Source organism: Poecile atricapillus, chromosome 7, assembly GCF_030490865.1.
Source record: "Poecile atricapillus isolate bPoeAtr1 chromosome 7, bPoeAtr1.hap1, whole genome shotgun sequence".
Classification (NCBI taxonomy): domain Eukaryota; kingdom Metazoa; phylum Chordata; class Aves; order Passeriformes; family Paridae; genus Poecile; species Poecile atricapillus.
The window spans coordinates 9,908,148-9,927,252 of NC_081255.1; the positions used below are offsets into that span (position 1 = coordinate 9,908,148).

General features: G+C 47.5%; 1 protein-coding gene across 7 annotated transcripts in view; it reads left to right on the forward strand.

Moving 5' to 3' along the window:
• The window catches only part of PACS2 (phosphofurin acidic cluster sorting protein 2), a 74,527-nt gene that overhangs the window by 31,380 nt on the left and 24,042 nt on the right, over positions 1 to 19,105 (forward strand). Inside the window, exons 4-16 of one of the 7 annotated variants that reach the window (XM_058842598.1) lie at positions 2,470 to 2,595; positions 4,608 to 4,770; positions 5,809 to 5,882; positions 6,639 to 6,719; positions 8,782 to 8,841; positions 10,052 to 10,209; positions 11,897 to 11,987; positions 12,677 to 12,754; positions 13,439 to 13,560; positions 14,024 to 14,159; positions 14,797 to 14,901; positions 16,363 to 16,469; positions 17,159 to 17,313. In XM_058842598.1, coding sequence (XP_058698581.1) covers positions 2,470 to 2,595; positions 4,608 to 4,770; positions 5,809 to 5,882; positions 6,639 to 6,719; positions 8,782 to 8,841; positions 10,052 to 10,209; positions 11,897 to 11,987; positions 12,677 to 12,754; positions 13,439 to 13,560; positions 14,024 to 14,159; positions 14,797 to 14,901; positions 16,363 to 16,469; positions 17,159 to 17,313 — 1,456 coding nt within the window. The remainder of the gene's footprint in view (positions 1 to 2,469; positions 2,596 to 4,607; positions 4,771 to 5,808; positions 5,883 to 6,638; positions 6,720 to 8,781; positions 8,842 to 10,051; positions 10,210 to 11,896; positions 11,988 to 12,676; positions 12,755 to 13,438; positions 13,561 to 14,023; positions 14,160 to 14,796; positions 14,902 to 16,362; positions 16,470 to 17,158; positions 17,314 to 19,105) is intronic. The other 6 variants (XM_058842600.1, XM_058842601.1, XM_058842602.1 and 3 more) reach the window with 6 other exon arrangements.

Here is a 19,105-nt window from a genome sequence, read left to right on the forward strand (position 1 = left end):
ATTTTTATGGCAACTTTTACTGCTGCTTAATTGGACAATGGCTGAAAGCTACTTCTAGCTAACAACTGTAGCTTAATTCAGCTACAGTCTGAATTTAGTGCCTGGGATATATTTGAGAGTGGTGATGCTTTTACAAAGTAAAAGCATGTGGGTGTCACAGAGCAAGGTTTTGCTGTCTTGCAGCAGTCAGTATCTCCATATTGCACTGTCAGCTCCATGCCTTTGTGCTGCCTGCCTGGGTTTGCAGCCTGTTGTACCTTCAGTCACTGCCTGCTCAGTTCCTTCTCCTGGGTGACATTCTTGTCCTTTGCATGGAGTTTTCCCTTGTCAGGGCTGGGCTAGGGGTGTTCTGCTGGCTGGCACAACAATGAGCAGCCCCTGGTGCCTGGCAGACCTCTGCTCAAACTGCAGGGAGGAGTTTCCTGCTGCTGTTACACAGCTGAGTGAGACTGGAGTCAGTCCTGCTTCCCCTCCTAGCCAGGGCTAAAGCTAATCCAGCAGCAGCTCTTCTGGCAGGTGAGCTGCTGGAATGTCTGCTTCTCCTGACCCACACTTCTGTGGGTTCACAGAACCCAGGGAAATTCCCCAGATATTCCAAGCAGCTCTCTGGCATTAATTAAGAGCTCTGCACTTAATTCCTGTCTTTAATCTAATGAAGTTTTCCAGATGGGAGAGATTACATCACTGGGGCTTCAGAAAAAGTTTTGCCCTGACTCTCAGTGTTCTGGTGTATGTGTTTTCTCACCCCTCAGAGGTGCCTTGAGGTGTTTGGTGCTCCCTCTAAAAGCTTTCAAATGCTTTGAGCCAAACTGTTTTCCTCTCCAATCTCTGTCACAGACTGACAGTCACTGGAAAATTCATGTTGAAGCAATTCTGTAGAGTTGATAAGTCATGGCTGGTGTTAAAAAGATCTGGACTGTGCAAATAGCTTGTTTTTTCTTCTGGAGGGCCTTGCTTTTAATGGGGGAGCGGAATGGCCTGAGTCTCTCTCTGTTCCTGCTCATCAGAGGTGGCCAGGCAGCACACCTGAGAAAAGCAGAAACTTGTACGTCTATGGACTTGAGCTGTTCAGTTTAATGCCAGAACACTGGACACATTCAAATTGGGCTGGCCTGAGACTGAAGGGCACTTGGCACTTCAGTTCTAGGTTTGTGCTTAAGCAGCCTTGGTGTGCCTCAGATGCTTTGAACTGAGAGCAAGGACTCCCTCTTCCCTGCTGCCCTTCCAACGTGTAGAATGGCTCCAGAAGCAAGGAAATAGTAAATTTGGATGTGAAAGGTGCCTCTGGCTTTTGGATCCCCTCCTGCCTCTTGTCTCCAATAACTTCCTTCAATCCTTCTAAGGGATGTTGCACATCTGTAGAGTCACAGACTCTGTGTGCTTTGAGGTTGTTTTTGTTGTTCCTCTCTTCTGCAATGCCTCTACCTCGGGCAATGAGCAGGAGATCTTACCCTTGCAGGACAATCAGCTAATTAGTATTCTTCTTGTTTGGGTGGCCACTGCTCCCAGCTCCCTGCAGAGCAGTCAGGCTTGCTCTGGACTGCAAATTAATATCTCAGGGGTTGCTGGTGGTGCTTGCTATTTGATTTTATCAAGTGTTTTATGGGCAGGAAGTTAATTTTCATTATGTCCCAAGGAAAAAAAAATGAAAGTAGTTCTTCCCTGCAAGAAAAGCATCCTTCACTTGGGAATGTCCTCTTTGAGATCCCAGCAATCAGGTTCTCCTGTCTGCTGGTTGTTTAGTACTATGTTGTATATTTGGAGCAGGTGTCCCAGTCTCCTCTCCTCTTGGGATGAGAACTGGTCGAGCTTTATCTTTCCTTGAAGATTTTCCTTCCTCTGCACAGCTCCCTCGTGGTTATGGTCAGCCCTACTCATTCCCTCATAGTCTCTGCTTCACAGCTTTCTCTTCCTGGGGACTTTCTAGAGGAGGTGTATAAACAAATACATTTTCTTGTATGGAACGTGTCTTGGGAGGATTTATGTCTTTGCAGCATAACCTGGCAGTAGGACAGGGTTTTTTTTACTTAATTATTTAAAATACAATTTAATATTGTATTTAAAATATAAACTGAGAACTGTGCTGGAGGGAGGGCAGCGTCCTGCCAAGAGTCTGGGGGTCTGTGGCTGTCCCTGTCCAGCACCTCGGGCCCCGGTTCTGGGCACCCTCCGTTTAGCTGTTGTGGAAAGCATCTCCTGGGGGCTGCTCATCTCCCTGGGACCAGCCCTTCCCAAGCTGAGCAGCTGCTCTGGGTGCCTGGATGTGTTTTTGGAGCACCTGTCTGAGCTGTTTGGGCAGGGCTGAAGTCTTTGGTGGGATAATGGAGAATTGCTCCCCGAGTGTGAGGGATCTGCAGGCACTCAGGAAACCCAGGGGTTGGTGCTCCTTGGGGATGGAGCTTATCCATGAAGCTTGGGAGATACTGCCAAAAAGCAAAATGAACTTTTCCACTGTGTTCCCCACCTCAGTACCCTCACTTCTTGAAGAGAGAAGGCAACAAGCTCCAGATCATGCTGCAGCGGCGGAAGCGGTACAAGAACCGAACCATTTTAGGCTACAAGACCCTGGCTGTGGGGTGCATCAACATGGCTGAGGTGAGCTGCTCTTCACCTGCTCTATTTACACACCTGCCCTCCTCTCCAAACCCACTGTTGTCCCTTTCCTCATTGAGGAGTACCTGGCAGGGTTTCACAGAGCTGTCTTAATAGCTGTAATCAATATTCACAGGGCAATATTTCAGCCAGATTTTATTACTGAGTAATAATATTGAGTGTTTCCTGCCTCGTATCTTAATAGCTAAAGCTTCCACAAGGAGAGCTTGTGACCTTTTGAGGGTTTTGTTTTTTTTTTTTTGTGGCTTTATTAGAGTTAAGGGGTCCAGACCAAAAGTGCAGAAAGAGACAGAGTTACTTGGGCAAGCCTTCCAACCCTGAGAAGTGGTAAAGTTAAAGCAAGATTTGCTGTGCTTCTCAGTGCCACAGTATGAGAGTTCAGGATGAAGTAATTTCTTTCATTTTGATTGAGAAACCCTTGACCATTGTTATTTCATGGCTGTTGGTAATTTAGGTGGAGCTCTATTCATGAGAAGTAAATGATAAAATTAATGCTGGAGTCAAGTATGGATAAATTATTCACAAAGGCTTTCTGAATGGCATAGCTCCACGCTTTGTTATTTCATGCCCTGTTTAATCTCTGCTGTTTCAGTGTCTGAATGTTTAGAAATGGGCTTAGCAGTAGCAAGTTCAGTTTAACACCAATATTTTTCATCAGACTGCATTCTGTCAACAAATGACTTTTATCCAAAATAAGCTAGTGTTGTGCTGTGGTGAGTTATTACTGTATTAAATAATTCACTCTGAAAACTGCTTTTCTTGAGTGAGTGCAGCTTCCCTCAGTCCTGCAGCGAATGGTGAGCTCCTTATTTTAGTTGGCCAAATGTGTGGTGGTGCAGCTAACATTTTTCCTGTACTGTTTGATTTGTTGGACAACTGGAAAGTAAATACTGCTGTAAGGCAGAAAACATGTGGGCCCATTAATTAGAGTCATCGGTCAGCTTCTGAGTGTTGGGCATTTGCTGCTGCTACATGTGGTTTTTCTTATGTCTGTTTGTAATGTCAGCTGACTGGGGTTAGAAGGTCAAAAATGTTCAAAGGTTCACCATGTTAGGAAATAGTTGCTCTCCAGCTCATCTGGAATATTTATGAAACTGAAGTCTTCAGGAAAACAGGCCCACCCCTCCCCTTTGGAGTTTATAGGATGATGACCCCAAAACTCCACTGACTCATTTCTTAAAAAAAAAAAATATATAAAAAAAGTTCTCTTAAGCTGTTGAAACAAAGCAGTGAATTGGAGTTGAGAGTGAGCAGTTTCAGGGCAGGGGGACATATGTTCCTCATCAGCTCAGGTCTGTTCAGGTCCCTGTGAGGAGCTGACAGCAGCCTGGTGTGTGCTGGGAAGCTGATGGGCAGCTGAGGGCATGTGCTCCCTCACTCTGGTGGGGCAAGAGAAGAACACAAGATTCTGGGGAGAAACCTCTGAGCTGTGAGTGGCAAAGGAAGGAGGAGCTTGCACCAAGAGGTCCCTCTGCCTCCACCACTGACTTGTTTTTCATCACCTGCTGCTTCACTGTCCCAGGAAGGTGGCCAGTTCCTCCGAGAGTCATCTATCAGCTCTCTAGAGCAGGGATATTCTGCTTTAGGAAGCACTTTACATCTGCATCTCACCAAGAATTTTCGCTTTCACTGGCTCTTTTGCTGAGTTTAAAGACAAAATTAAGTTCCTTCATTAGGTTTTCAGAAGGTGGGTGACTTGATAATTCAGATCAGTACTGTGCTGAGGAAGCAAATGCCTAGTAATGAGGTAGTGGAGTACTCTGCTTCAAGGATGAGCTAATCAGTTGTTAGGCTCAGAACGTTTTTTGTTTCCTTCCATCACTTTCATTAGTAGTCAGATAAAATCTCAACTAGCCTTGTGTGTTGCTGCTGTGGTTACAAGGTCTTGGAAATGTAGAGTAACTCCATTAACATAAATAACTCTTGTAGTATGCAAATGACGCAAGTTTAAATACATTTAAATGCAGATTGGTGCTGCTTCATTTCTGTCCCAGGTCATGCAGCACCCTACAGAAGGTGGGCAGGTTCTGAGCCTTTTCAGCAACATCAAAGAGGCTCCAGTGAAGGTTGCAGAAATCTGGATCTTCTCCTTGTCAAGTCAGCCAATCGACCATGAAGACAGCACCATGCAGGCCAGCCAGAAAATCAAGTCTACAGGTAAGAGTCCAGCCACATTCTCTGAGGATCAGTGTCTTCCTGAACTAGAGGAATTAAACCCCACCTGGGCCTGGATGCTTCCTGGGACAAATGAGGACTGGTTTGCACAAGTTGCTGTGTCTGTAAGGGATCAGAGCAAAGAAGCCCCACTCTGCTGAAGTGTTGCTGTGTAAGCAGGGAGTGTGACAGGAGTGGGGGATGGAATTATCAGAGCTTCTCCTGCATGCCACACCACACCTGAGCCATCCACACTTGGCTGTGTCCTCACCAGTGCTCTCCCAGCATTACTGGGGGATGTTTTGAGAGCTTCTCACCTGGCTATCAGTGCTGTATTCAGGAGATTCACATTTAAGCTACTCTTCCATCTTCTTTTTCTTTAAGTGTTCTACAGTAAATTTCATTAGCTGTAGATGAGAGCTGCAAACCTGCAGCATGTTTTGCTGGGGATGAATGCCTGGCTTAGTGAGTGTAAATCCATGGTGTTGTGTGCACTGTCTGGGGGGGTCAGTGGGTTCAGACTTGTGATGATGTTTTTATGTGGTGCCAGCCCTCTGCTCACAGCTGCAAGAGTGACCTGCTGAAGGCAGTGCACGTAGGTGTTTGTGTGTTGTTACCTGGGGCTGGGCAGCTCACCTGAAGGGTCATTTCCATAAAGGTTTTAGACTCTGTCATGCTTTACCTGCCCCTTTATGTCAGTTATGCCCACGTTAGGGGAAAAGTCATTTCCCTTGTGGAGGAACCTCTTGACTTGCGGCTGTCTGCCAGGTGGTTGGTTCTTTCCAGGGTAAAAGGAGGAGGAGCCTTATCTGTGTCCTGGTCCTTCCTTCTTACTGGGTGTGTTTCTCCTCATTCCTTTCCTCCAGACAATTCCCATCTCACTGGTTCTAGCACCGATAGATGCCTGCTAGCTTATCTTCTCCTTGTGTGCCTCCTTTCCTGATTTGTGCCATAGCTGGCCCTTTCTGCTCCTGAGATGAGACCGTGCCCTCACCTTGAAGGAGTTTCACAGGATCTCTCCCCTCTTTCCTTCCCTTTCAGACAACTATTCCGAGGAAGAGTACGAGAGCTTCTCTTCTGAGCAGGAGGCCAGTGATGATGCCGTGCAGGGCCAGGTACTGTTCAGGGCATGGCTTCTCCCTGTGAGGGCTCAGTGGAGCACGTGCATCCCCAGCTCCTGCTTGAAACCAAAAGCCAATTTCTGTACCTAAAGCACCCCAGCACTGTTCCCAAGTGTTCAGCTGCAGTGGAGAAGGCCTGCACAGTAACCCCTTCCTTCTCCCATGCTGTGATTTATCTCTGTTCATGTGTTCACACTTGAGCTCCCTGAAAAAAGCATTGGCATCCTTGTGCTTCTCTGCCTAATGGTCAGGGAGTCATTTGATTGCTTCTGCAGAGCTCATTGGATTCAAAGAGCCCAACTGGATCCCCAGCTGTAATTAAAGAGCCAGTGGGGTCTGAGGCAGCCTTTAGTCTTTAATACCTTTTGCACAATAGGATGGAGGATCCCCTGACTAAATGTGAGATGCTTTGCAGTTTGAGTCTTACTTGCCTTCAAACTCTGGCACCACCTGCCTTTCACCTGTCAGAGGGTCCTGAGAGAGTGGCCCACTAAAATGTGGGGCTGTGACTGTCCTTGTTCCTTGAATGTAGGACTAGGGCTGTTTTGCTTCTCCAAGCTGTTACTCCTGTCCCTGCAGACCTGTCTCGCTTCCTTTTCCCTCTACTGTCATAACTGCAATTGAGGCAAGTGCTGGATGCCTGGAAGACAGAGCAGCAGGTTCACCTTCCTAGAAGGAACATTTTTAGCACTTAAATGCTCGTGTGTCTCAGAGTCACAAAGGTAACATGGGAATCCTCTTTCTGTTCAGGATTTGGATGATGATGAGTACGAGATGGGGAAGCCCAAGAAGCAGCGGAGATCGATAGTAAGAACGACGTCCATAACCAGGGTCGGTGGAAATTAGTTTTACTAACACTGATGGGGTTTGGCCAGATGTGCAGTGCATGTGGCCTCGGGGAGACCAGACATGCTGGCCCAGCATGGAGCTTGGGGGAATGGTCACAGCATGTGAAGAGCTAGAAAAAACAGCCAGTTCAGGCAGTGGGGCCATCCCAGGTGTGTGCATGTCCTGAGTGTCCTTTAGCTGCAAGGTTAAGGAGCTCCAAAAATCGTGCAAGTGTATGAAATTCCACCCCCATGAAGCCAGTGCAGGATCCATGCTCGTGTAAGTCCTGAAAGTAGCTCTAAGTGAAGGAAAGCTCTTCTATTTGTGCTGTGCATGGGAGAGGCCAGCAGGAAGTTCTCCAAATGAAGCGACTTAGTCAGGGGTTGGAGCTTGATGGATAAACTTCAGGTGGTGCATGTGGTGCTGAGGCAAAAGAAGTAGCTGGATATGAGATATATATATATATATATATATAAGCTTTAGGAAGATGCATGTGGCTGTCCACCCTCCCACACAAGCATGAGTGTGCCTGCAAAGCTGCACTTGTGTGGAGCAGGGACTTGTGCTTCACCACACCATGGTCTAAGGCTGTTTCTGAAACCCGTGTTTTGGTGAGGTCTGAAATGAACCCTGTTTTGACCTGAATCTGTCACTATCAGGATCCTTCCTGTGAGAGCAGGAGGGTGCTAGTTCCTATCCTTGGTGTCTGTATTGCTTTGAAGTGTCAGTGACCAGGCAGGACAAAATCCAACATTTGGTTATAAAGCAAGGAACTTGTAATAGGAATTCCCTTACTCTGAAGTGATGCTGAGTCTCCAGCTGGTGCAAAACTGGGTTTGGTTATGTTAATATTAGCCCAGCTCCCAACCAGATCTCCTCCCTGAGAAACCATTCAGGCCAGCAGACAGCTCTTGCCACGTCACCTTAGCTGCTGCACGCTGAGTGTCCCCTCCAGGGGCTGCTGAACTGTCCCAGGTGTTGTCATGGATGGTTTTGCTTGACACCCTGAGCCAGAGGAGAACTTTCACTCTTGTGAGAGCATCTCAGCCTCAGGGTTGCACTGGGGGAAGAAACAGAGCTGTCTTGGGAGAGTGTGGTGGATTTATTCCACCTAAGCTTCAGCTGTCCAGAAGGTGGCTGCAGCTGCAGGATAGGAGTTCAGAGATAAAGGGTGCAGTTTGGGGTCTGGGTGAAGTGTCTGAGGCCACAGTTGGGAGTAGGCAATTGGACACACAAGAGCTCAGGAGAGTGAGCAGCTTTCTTCACCTCACAGTGGCCTGGTGCCAGCCATTCCCTTCTCCCTTTCCTCCTGAAACAAGGATGCCACCTCAAATGTTCTGTACCAACACTTAGACCCGGGCCCTTCTTGTCTTCCTGAGGATGTGCAGAGAGGGGCTGGGCAGCTCCTGGCAAACTTCAGCTGCTGGATCCTGCAAAAGGGGGAGCACCTGGGGGTGAGCAAGCACAAAGGAAGTGCAGCAGTTTCCCTTGTGTTGTTCTGGCCTTGGTTCCTGCTGTGCCCAGGATCTGGGAGTACGACTTGAGAAACATTTGTGTGATGGGGCAAGCGCTGAGGATAAGTGCCACAGCTTTTCACCAGCGCTGCTGGTGGAATAAATGAACCTGCCATGCAAACTCCTGCAAAAAAAAACCCACCCCATGCTTTGTTGGCAAAAATCATATTTGTTCTTGGGGTCAGTGGGTAGTTGTCTATGTTGGCTCACCCTTGTTAAGAATCAGAAGCTGTCAGGTGCTTTCCAGGAATATATCAAAAAGGCACAGGGAGGTGATCTAGCGGATAAAAATTGTTACCCAACCAAAAGTGGAGTGCCATCTTTCACATTTATAGTGCTCACTGGAGTGGGACCCACCAGTTGGTGTAATGAAATTATCATAGGTGTGGAAAAGCTGATTTCAGTGTAAGAACAGCAGAGGGGTGGTCTGTGGTGCCAGGTGTTGTTTGATTTTAAACAGCACCAGTGTCAGATGTGTCTGGCTTCTTGCAGGCTGGGAGAAAACAGCTCACTTAATGCTTTACTTATGTAAAAGTGTCTTTAACTTGCAGCAACAAAACTTCAAACAGAAGGTTGTGGCATTGCTGAAGAGGTTTAAAGTGTCTGATGAGGTGAGTAATTCCTTCTGTAAACCTTCCTGCCTTGCTTGGTGCATCTTGCTTTAGTCTTCAGGAGCATTCCCCTGTTTCCTCTTGTTCCCTTCATTTTGCTTTCAGCTCCATAGTGGATGTGACCTTTCCTCACACCCTGGCCTTGCAGGGAGGCTTGAGGGTCAGCTTGTAAATATCAGCAAACATTTTCTAGATGGAGTTTTATCAAAAGCGGGTTTTGGCCGCTGCGTGTGTACCCGTTGGTTCTGCAGATCGCTTTGAAATTATCTTTGACCTGTTCAAAGGCAGATAGTCCAAATGGTGCATGTAGCTTGTGAAGTGAAAGCCCAGCCTGTTTGATCATCTTACTAGAGGAGCGAGGCAAGACATGAAAAACCTGGATAAGGAGCTCAGTGCACAAGAGTCAGCTGCTTGGTCAGAGCTGAAAAGGATGAAACGGCTCCAAGGCCCAAGGAACCTGTGTAACATGAAGTGTCTAATGCAAAACCAGTTAACATCTCCTTTGGCTGCCTGGCTGGGTGCTGATTCTGTGGCTTGTGAGAAGGAGTGAGTAACTCCTCGTGCTCCCTTACTCTTCCCAGCAGTCCTGTGAGCTTTGCTGTTCTTCCCAAGTGAGCTGGGCAGGGTCAGCACCCACAGCCGAGAGCTCAGAGAGCTTTTCTGGAGCTGCCACTCAAAAAGCAAGCTCTGGACTGGGCACAGCTCCGGGGTATGAGGAAAGCAGCTTCGGTGTGAGGAGTTTTTTTGGTGGCAGTGGATCCTCGTCCAGGTTTCAGGCGCCTCCTGTGGACATTTTTGGGTATCAAATCAGGAAGTGTCAGGGCAGCTTTTTCAGTAAAACCCAAGTCAGGCTACACTGTTGGGAATACTGGATTTTTGTACTGGTTCTGGGAAAGCTGAGACTCTTTTGGAGCCTTTTTAAAGTTTTATTTATAGAATAGGGTTGAATAATGGACATAACCAATGGTTAAATGGCACGCTCATGGATGCCCAGTCCAATATGTAACTCCTGCTTAACTAGGCATTGACAAGCTTGATCCAGGACAAGCATTTCTCATGTGCTGAGTGTTCCTTGGATATAGTATCCTAGCACCAGGAATAGAATCTGACTCCCAGGACTGGTGTACTGCAGTCATGGGGGGAGCTGGGGTGATGTGGGATCAGTCTGGCTCCCAGCAGAGCTGGTGATACCTGTTTTTGTCCTGTGCAGGTTCTGGATTCAGAGCAGGACCCAGCAGAGCACGTTCCAGAGGTGGAGGAGGATTTGGACCTTCTGTATGACACGCTGGATATAGAGAACCCCAGTGACAGCGGGCCAGAAATGGAGGATGATGACAGTGTCTTGAGCACTCCAAAGCCAAAGCTAAAGTAAGTGTGAGGCTGCTTATGTTGGGCCAGAGAGAGACCATGTACAGTGTCAGATGTTGGTTTTATTCCCACCCTTCCATACCCTTTTTTCCCCTCTTGACATGGTGGTGTTGAATGGGAATGACAGCTTGTGATCTAGAGGCAGTGTGTGGGGTCTGACTTCCCTCCAGCCTCAGCTCTTCCTTGTTCCCTTTGCAGATGTTCTGCTGCCCTGCCACCTGGGCACAGGGAAGGAATTGGTGGCAGACAGAGAATTGAACTGTTCACAGGGTTTTGAAGAGGTAGTAGAGACAGGAAGGAAGTGTGTGCTAAGGCAGAAGTAGAGGCAGGATGAACAAGGCACTCTGTCTTTATGGAAAGATCTTTCTTGTAATAACACCCTGTGTGCAAAGAGAGTCTTTGCAGGGATTAAGGAGGCAGAGCTGCAGGAAACAAATGAATTGCTGAGGGCTCAGAAACACTGACTGCAGTGGATGTGCTCAAGCCTGTTCTTGAAGAGCTCATAGGGGTCAGTCCCAGTGCTGTGGAGCTGAGCTGAGGGTGCTGGCTCAGGGTCTCCAGCAGATGCAGAGCCCTGAGCTAACAGAGCTGTGTCACATCTCTGCTCAGTGAGGACTGGAAACGTGAGACTGAGCTGCACTCCTGCTTCTGGCTGGGGTGTGCTTGCATGCTCAGGCTCTCAGTGTGTGATGGCTGTGAAATAAAGAGTTCTGGCACTGACCACTGCAGCTGGTCAGTGCAGCATCTGCTAAATCTGCTAATTACCAGGTGTCATTATAGCCTCATTAATGCTGAATAACCTCGTTGGGCTAAGAATAGGTTCTGAGTCTGGAGAGACCTGTTCCCTGTCAGTGAGGCAGAAGATGTCAAGGATGGGCTGGGGCAGCAGTGGAAGTGGTGGGGCTGGTGCATGTAAAGGTGCTTGGTGCTTTAATCCAAGATACCAACCAGTTGGTAAGCCCTACCTTGAAGGGATTTGAAAATAGATGTGGGAAGCAGCTGCTTTGAGACAAGCCAAAATGTTTTATTTTGCACACTGAGAGTTCATATCCTGTTCCCTGGAGCTGAGGAGCAAACTGTTCTGGGATAGGTGATTGCTGGAATAAGAACTAAGTGTGTGTGGTCCTGGGGAGACACTCTGTAGTTCCCTAGGTCCCATTCTTGTGTTCATATCTTGAAGAGGATGTGATAAATGTTGGTGGCTTTGAGGCAGGATTTTTCCAGGACAACAAAAAATCAGCTCCTTACATTGTAATTGAGTCTTGTAGCCTGATGTGATGAGCTGCCTTTTGAGTGGAAGCACAATCTGATTGTGTGTGGTACCTTATCTTACTGAGCAAATGTGTAATTGGAGCCTAGGGCTGGCAGCCAATTCCAGATGCAAGCTGGAAATAAAATGCATATTAGCCCAAGAATCACTTACCCAGGAGCAGAGTGTTGGGGTGTGGGGGGAGCTGTAATTCTGCTTGCTGTACATCTCTCAAAAGCCAGATTCAGGCATCCTGGACTTTCTGGCCTCTCTTGCTGTCCTGGACACCTTCCTCTCCTTTCAAAAGTAGCCTGTTTACTAGAACCATTGGGGAGCAGAAAGATCTGGGAACTGTCATGTTGCTTTCCTGTGAATGTGGTGGACTTGCCCTGTCAGTGTTTTTGGTTATAAGAAATGGGTTTTACTTTCCTTGTTCAGACCTTACTTTGAAGGACTGTCACACTCCAGCTCTCAGACAGAAATTGGTAGCATCCACAGCATCAGGAGCCAGAGAGAGCCACCAAGTCCTGTAAGTCTCATTTCAAGTGTTACCCATCTGCAGCGCCTCTAATTGCATTAAAAAAAAATAAAAATTAAAATTAAAGCACCCACCCTGACCACTTCCAAAGATTTGGATGCAGAGATATGAATTTTCTGCTAAGAAAGCCTGTTTGGAGTTTTTGGGGATTGTGGATTTTTTTTTGCTGGTTTGGGCTTTTTGTTTTATTTTCTTTTTTTAATGCAAATATTGTTATTAACTCATCTTCCGGTTCTGTATTGAATACTTGCTGGTGGTGTGAATAGCTTCAGATTCCCTTGTGCCTGAAATGACTGCCAGGATGGGAGATGTTGCCTGGGAGTTTTAGGGACTTCTAGCACTCCGTGGAGGAAGCTTTTCTTTGCTGTCATTGGGATACTTTTCCTGGTGGCTGACAGTGAACAGTCAGGGCCAGCTCAGCTGCTTTTCCATTCCCTCCTGGATGGGCAGGAAGTGTCAGAGCCATCCCAGGGCACTGCATTGCCTCTCCTGTGAGTTGCTTTGCCACATCCCACGCTGCCATGTGCAGTCCTGGTGTGAGCAGGGAGCACTGCTGGCCCCACTGCAGAGCTGTGTGATGTTTAAATGGAGCAGCTTCTCCTCTGAGCAGCCTGACCCAGAGGAGAGTGGCTGGAAACTGTGCTGCTGCTAAACCTCCTGAGGATTTTTCTTCTCTCAAGCAGGTAGAAGTGCCTGAAAAGACAAAGAGTCTTGGAACCAAACATGGAGGCGACAGTGTTTCTGACTCTGTCCCTTATGTAAGTTGAAAATGCACTTGTTGACTTTCCTCCTGTCAGTTTGGCTGTCAGCTGTGGGCTGCATCTGTCTGTCCATAGAGCTGCACATGCAGCACAGCTTCCACAGGTAACATCAGCTGCAGTAAGTCCTGACCTGACTTTGGAGGTTCTTGGCTTTCAACCTTTTGCAGGTGAAATGCTCTATTTGACCTTTTGTTCAAACAGCCTGAGGAAGTTTGTCCAAACCCAAAGTTTGCTACTGAGCATGTAAAGGATGCTCAAGGCCATTCCATCAGACAGAAGTATTACCTTAAGCTGAATTGGCAGAAATCAAGCTGGTCCTGGGGTAAAAATCCCAAAGCTCAAGTTGCTCTGCTGGAAATGTGGGGTGTGTAACATTCCTCCCACACCTTTCTCTCTTAGCTAGCTCATTTGGGTAAGATGAATTCATCTGCATTGCACAAGGAGGCATGTCCCTGACTTTGAGCTATGAGAGTGCCTGTTCCAAACAGCACATCTGAGCACCTTTCCCACCTCCAGCTCCCTGGTGAGGCAGAGCAGGGAACGGGGAGCCCCAGATAGCCGCTACTGGTTTCTCCCTTTGGGCAGCGAGGAGGATGTCTGGAAGAGGCAGGCTCAGTGTGCCCCAGCCAGAGGTGAGAGGGGAGGGTTTGATCCTGGTAACTGTTCCCTGTGTTTTTACAGGAGTCTAACCAGCAAGCTGAGGTGCAGGAGGCTGAGCTCCCCACTCCAGATGTGTTTGTGGAGAAGCTCCCACCCAGCGGGAAGATCACGAAGACAGAGTCCCTCATCATCCCATCCACCAGGTACAGGGGGACAGCGCTGTGCCTGCTGCAGGGCTGCTCTGGAAGTCATGGACAGCGTGCTAGGAGTTGCTCAGGGTGGCCTTAAGGCACTGAACTGCAAGGACACCCTCCTTGTGTTTGGGCACTTGGGTCTGGAGCACTTGAGAAATGAATGCCCAGAGGTGCTCTGTGCTGCTTTGGGGTGTGTGACTGCAGTTTGTCTGGCTGAATCTTATTATGCTGGTGTAGAGAGGTGGTGTGGGTGTTAGCACGGGTTGTGGAAGTCATCCCAGGACTCCTGGGAGTGTGGTGTGCACTGTCAGAAGCAGAATCATCAGGTCTCAAGCTAGCTCAGATCTACGTGCAGAATTCCCCAGTGCTTCTGCTGACTTCACTGAGGTTGCCAGACAGGGTGATGGGGATTTGGGGGCTGTGTCTCACTCAGAAATGTGCCAGCCCTGGGAATGCAAGGCCATCTCTCCAGCAGGTCTGAAGGCAAGCAGACGGGGCGCCGGGGGAGAAGCACATCCCTGAAGGAGCGGCAGCCGGTGCGGCCGCAGAACGAGAGAGCCAACAGCCTGGACAACGAGCGCTCCCCAGACACCCGGCACCACCTGCAGGTGTGCACAGCCCTGCTGCCTCCCCAGCCACCCACAGCTTTCCTCTTCTCCACCTCCTGCTTCAAGCTCTGTCCCTGCTGGGAAGGAACTGGCTTCAGGAAGGAGGGAATTTATGTCTTGGCTGAAATGTTATCTTCCATCCAGTCTGCTGGGGTTTGCCGGCTTGTAGCTTTGTCAGCCAGCCATAAACTCCAAACACTGGAACAGATTGTTAGAATGAGAAATGAATAGGGATGTGTTGAGGAATTACTCCTTTGAAGTAAGGCAGATTGCTAGGGACTGTCTCGTGCACAGCATATGTGCCATGCTTTCATTAGCTGTGGGACTCACTTATTTCCCTCCTTGAAAGAGATTGTTCCTGGCTTTTATGAATCCTAACTTCCTGGGTTGCTGTTAGTTGGTGTAAAGGGATGTAAGTAAAAGTGCATGGCAGAAAGAGTAATGGCCAACAAATCCATGGTGGCTAATATTGAAGAAGCTGCAGTGTCAGTCCCAGCAGCCCAGTGTGCCTTTTCTGATGGGGTGACTGGCCAACATGCACAGCCACCTCATCAACTGCAAGAGCTGGAGCTGGTGGCTTGATGGTTATGGCTGGAACCTCTTACTGTTCTCTTATTCTCTGTGTCTTTATTTCCAGATCCCCAGGAAAACAGTGTACGATCAGCTAAATCACATCCTGGTTTCCGACGACCAGCTGCCAGAAAACATTATCCTTGTCAATACATCCGACTGGCAAGGCCAGGTAAAGGCAGGAGACATTTCCTGGAGCACAGTTCTCCTGTGCTGTTCCTCCTCAGGAATGGACAGGCCTTGAGCTCTGCACTAGCCAAGTAGGCTCTGCTGCCTGCAGCGTGTTCAGTGCCCACAGGCTGGATTTCATCTGATCAGGAGCTGCTGGGGATGTCATAAAGCTTTGCCACCTGAGCCCTTCCACAGAGGTGTTTTCACCTTCAAGCAATGCCATTTCTTCTGGTTAGCAGCACACTGGGGAATATGGCTAAACCCTTGCACTCAAACCTCCTAAACTGAGGTAGACTGGGACCAAGGGAGCAAGGAGATCTGACCTTGCAGTGCTTTAGGCTGAGATTTCTGAGCATAGGTGGTAAACAGAAGAAAATATTTCAGGTCAGCTCTGTAGCTCATGTGCTTGTGATTGCTGACTGCAGGAATCACCCCATCCTTGCTGAGTGATCGTTGTTTTAAGAACCCTGAGCAATACTTCCTTCTGCTGACAGCATGGAGCGATTTGTTATGGGTTTGGAACAAATTTTGCTCCTTTTGGAACCTTATTCTGAGAAAGCAATAAAATATGTATGGAAGAGGACCAGTGAACATGTGCTGGGTGGCTGTTGCCTGGGGAACTTGTGCCAGGCTTGTGGAGTTACATTGTCTGGTTTGGCTTTCTGCTTCTGGAAGAACTGGGGTCTCAGTGTGTGAGAGAGCAAAAATACCATTTAAGCTACTGGTTCCACTTTCTTTCTGCTTGGAAGACAGAGAAATGCCTTCTAGAGATGGACAGAAGATGATGTAGATCACCTTCCATCTGTTGTAGATCAGCTTCCAGGTTCTGGCAGCTTGTGCCTGCAGTATCAGAGGCTGTGAAGGATATGGACTGGGGTGTGTCGATCAGTCATGCAGAAATAGAAAGTGTGAGGCAATTACTGAGTGCCATTAATTATGTCCAAGTGTACCTGAGATGTGTGGTGTCCCCATCAGCTGCATGCAGGGGAACAGTCCCTCATGGGGAACATGTGTGTGGTAGCACCCTTCCCTTTCTTCAGTGCTTAAGGGAGGGCAGAACATTGCATTTCTTTAAAATGGAAATCAGAGAGTTGTGGCTGCACTTCCAGAAGCAGGCAGGTGGACAGTGTCTGCTCTTTGCTAGGTGAATGGTCTCTGCTGCTGCCCTGCTCTCTGTGGCTGTAAAAGCTGTGCTGCTCCACAGTTGTCATTGCCATGTTTGGGATATGGTGTTGTGTCTGTCAAGAAGATGTTGCCATTTTTCTAGAAGGAGAATCTTCCTATGGCTGCTGTGCAGGGAGGAGGCATTTGTGAAATAGCCACATCACCTTCAAATCTGGCACAGGGAGAGTGCCCAGCAGTGAGTGTGAGAGTACCTGGGAGGCTGGGGGAGGCACCTTTGCTTCTTGTGACAAACTGTGCCAAAACAAAAGGACTGTAAAATGTTCTGTTCTCTCCTCAGTACCTTTCAGATGTCTTGCAAAAGCACACCTTGCCAGTGGTCTGCACATGTTCCTCTGCTGATATTCAGGCAGCTTTCAGCACAATTGTCTCCAGGATACAGAGATAGTAAGTTCTCACCTTGCTTGTGTTGTCTGAGCCCTAAAAGCCTCTCAGCTCCTGTGCCCCAGGACTTGGGGATTTCATTCCTCAACTACTGCATGAAACCTTTCCAGCCCTCTCCTGAAGTCAGAGTTGTGTGTCTCTTCAGCACTCACAGCCCTGCAGGGCTCTGCTGTTGTGCCTCGTGTGGGGGCACAGTGATTAGCAGACTGTGCTTTGGGGGCTGTCTCGTGGGCCAGATGCACGTACCACTGAAGTCCACAAAACAAATAAGAGGCTATTAAATAGTTCTTGTTCTCCCTTCCAAGCAATTCCAAGATTAATTCCTCAGCTCCTGAAGGCACTCCCTGCTTAGCTGCTGAGGGCTGTGGGTACCTCAGCGTGTTCTCTGACCCAGCAGTGAGTAGGTACATCCTAACCTAGATAGTCGAGCCCAGCCCTTTAAAATATCAAAATGTGCAAAAGAAGGAGCAGGGAGACCAATTAAGAAATTACTGAAGAATGTTGTATTTTATTAATAATGTTTTAAGCTGCTGAGAATTGTTGCAATATTGCCTTGTGTATTGAACAAACTCTCTTCTGCTATAATTGTTATTAACCAGGTTTTTTGTTTTTTTTTTTTTTTTTTTGCTGCTTGTTCTGAAATATGTGGTTGAAGGCACAATTACAAATATGTTTCCTCTTTTTCTGTCTAGCTGTAACTGCAATTCACAGCCTCCAAACCCAATTAAAATTGCAGTGGCAGGAGCCCAGAATTACCTCAGTGCTGTGTTGAGGCTCTTTGTAGAGCAGCTGTCTCACAAAACCCCCGACTGGCTCGGCTACATGAAATTTCTGATCATCCCTCTAGGTAAATAAGGAATGGTGTTTCTTCACAGGAAGGGGAATGGGTGAAATCTGCTGTGTTCCCTCAGGAGAAGCCTTTCTGGAGCTTTGGCTATAGGTTAAATAAGACAGATGTAACTGTGGCTGTGTGGTGCTGGTGTTGCTGCTCTTGTGTGAGTGAATTTCATCTCTAGGTTCCCGACGACAAAGTCTGCTCGTAAACCTTTTGTTTGAAGCAAGGGGTTAAGAACTTTCTCCCCATGCAGGAAGACTCTTATGCACAGAATATTGTTCTAGAAGCCCTTTTCCCTGTTTGAAATGTTAAATTCAGCAGGCACCTCGTTTCCCAAAGCAATAACTGTTCTGGCCTCCCTGGGCTTCACTCAGAAAATGCTAATAGAGGAAGGGTTGAAAATTTTTTAAAGGCTCCGAAACTGCTGAGAAACCGAATTATTCAAATTACATGCATCTTTTGACCTTTATGTGCTGGTCTGCTCGGGTTTTTCCCTCAGTTTTCCAACACTTTATCTCTGCCCTTCCAGCAGCTCAGCAAACCTGCCTGGCTGGAAAGTTCCCCAGCTTGGATTGCTTGTGGTGAGGGAAGCAGAGTGGACTGACAACAGCAGCAGGGCTCTTGTTGTAGTCAGGAACACGAGGAATGCTGTGGTGGCAAGGCCTGGGGAGCAGGGACATCTGGGCACTGCTGGTGTGGACAGAGCACTTCAGTGATGTAAGCTACAGAAGGCTTGAAAAGCACTTTTTTTGCCAGTGTTTTCTAGTTTTTCTGGGTTTGGGAGCAGCTGATGGCAGTTCCTGTAGGAATCAGAAGCTGCTGCCCAGCACCATGAACACTGGGGTTAGGCTATCCATTCAGTGATGGCATTTGCAAAACTTAAATTAAAAAGGCAGAGGAAAAGAGCTGGATCCTTCTGTAAAAAATGGCATTTAGTTTCCAAAGTGGTTGGCAGGAAGAGAAGAGAGAGCCCTTTGGGGAGTAAAAACAAAAAAAAATAATAACAATTTCTGCAAGGTTAGATGTGCTTTGAATGAGAATCTGTGTCTGAGACTTTGCTACTCACTTGCTGACTGTCTCCTGGCCTCAGAAGAAGAATTTTCTGTCCTGCAGTTTTTAATGATCTGAAAATACTCCCTCTTTGAAAGTGAAACACAAGAGTTAGCTGGTGTGGGTTTGGGTTGGTTTTTTAACCTTAAAACTTCATTTTGTAATAAAAAAAGAAAAAATTAGCCAGGCACTTTGATAATGAAATACCGTTAATTCTTTTTAAATTCTACTTTAAATATAGAAACTTCTCTAACAGGACCTTTTCCATAGAAGTCTGCAGTATTTCCTGATCGGATCAAGTGCTTATTTCTGGCCAGATCCCTGGCAGTTCATTAAAGTGATTGAGGAGCCACCTCTCATTTCTGACAATTGAAAAAGCACCAAAGACAGAATGGTGACTGTGCCATAAATGTCTTAAAGGAAAAGCCTCTCTGCTGCTTGCAATACCTTTGAACTAGGCTTGGTGGACTTTTTCCTTTTTCTGAAGGTTTTACCTTCTGAGTCCACCACTGCAGTTCCTCTCCAGTGACAGAAGGGTCAGCCTGCAGTGGTTTCTTAGCAATCAGAAACGCTTCTTGTCTGTAAACATGTGAACTGGGAGATTCAGTCCTGCTCCATACTACTGATTCTATGCCTGTAAGACTCTTTTGACTAGATAAACAACTGAAAAGGGGAAAATCAAATAAAATGTTGGGGGTTATTTTGGCTGTTTGGGGTATTTTAACATTTACACAGCTTCTATGGGTAGAATTTC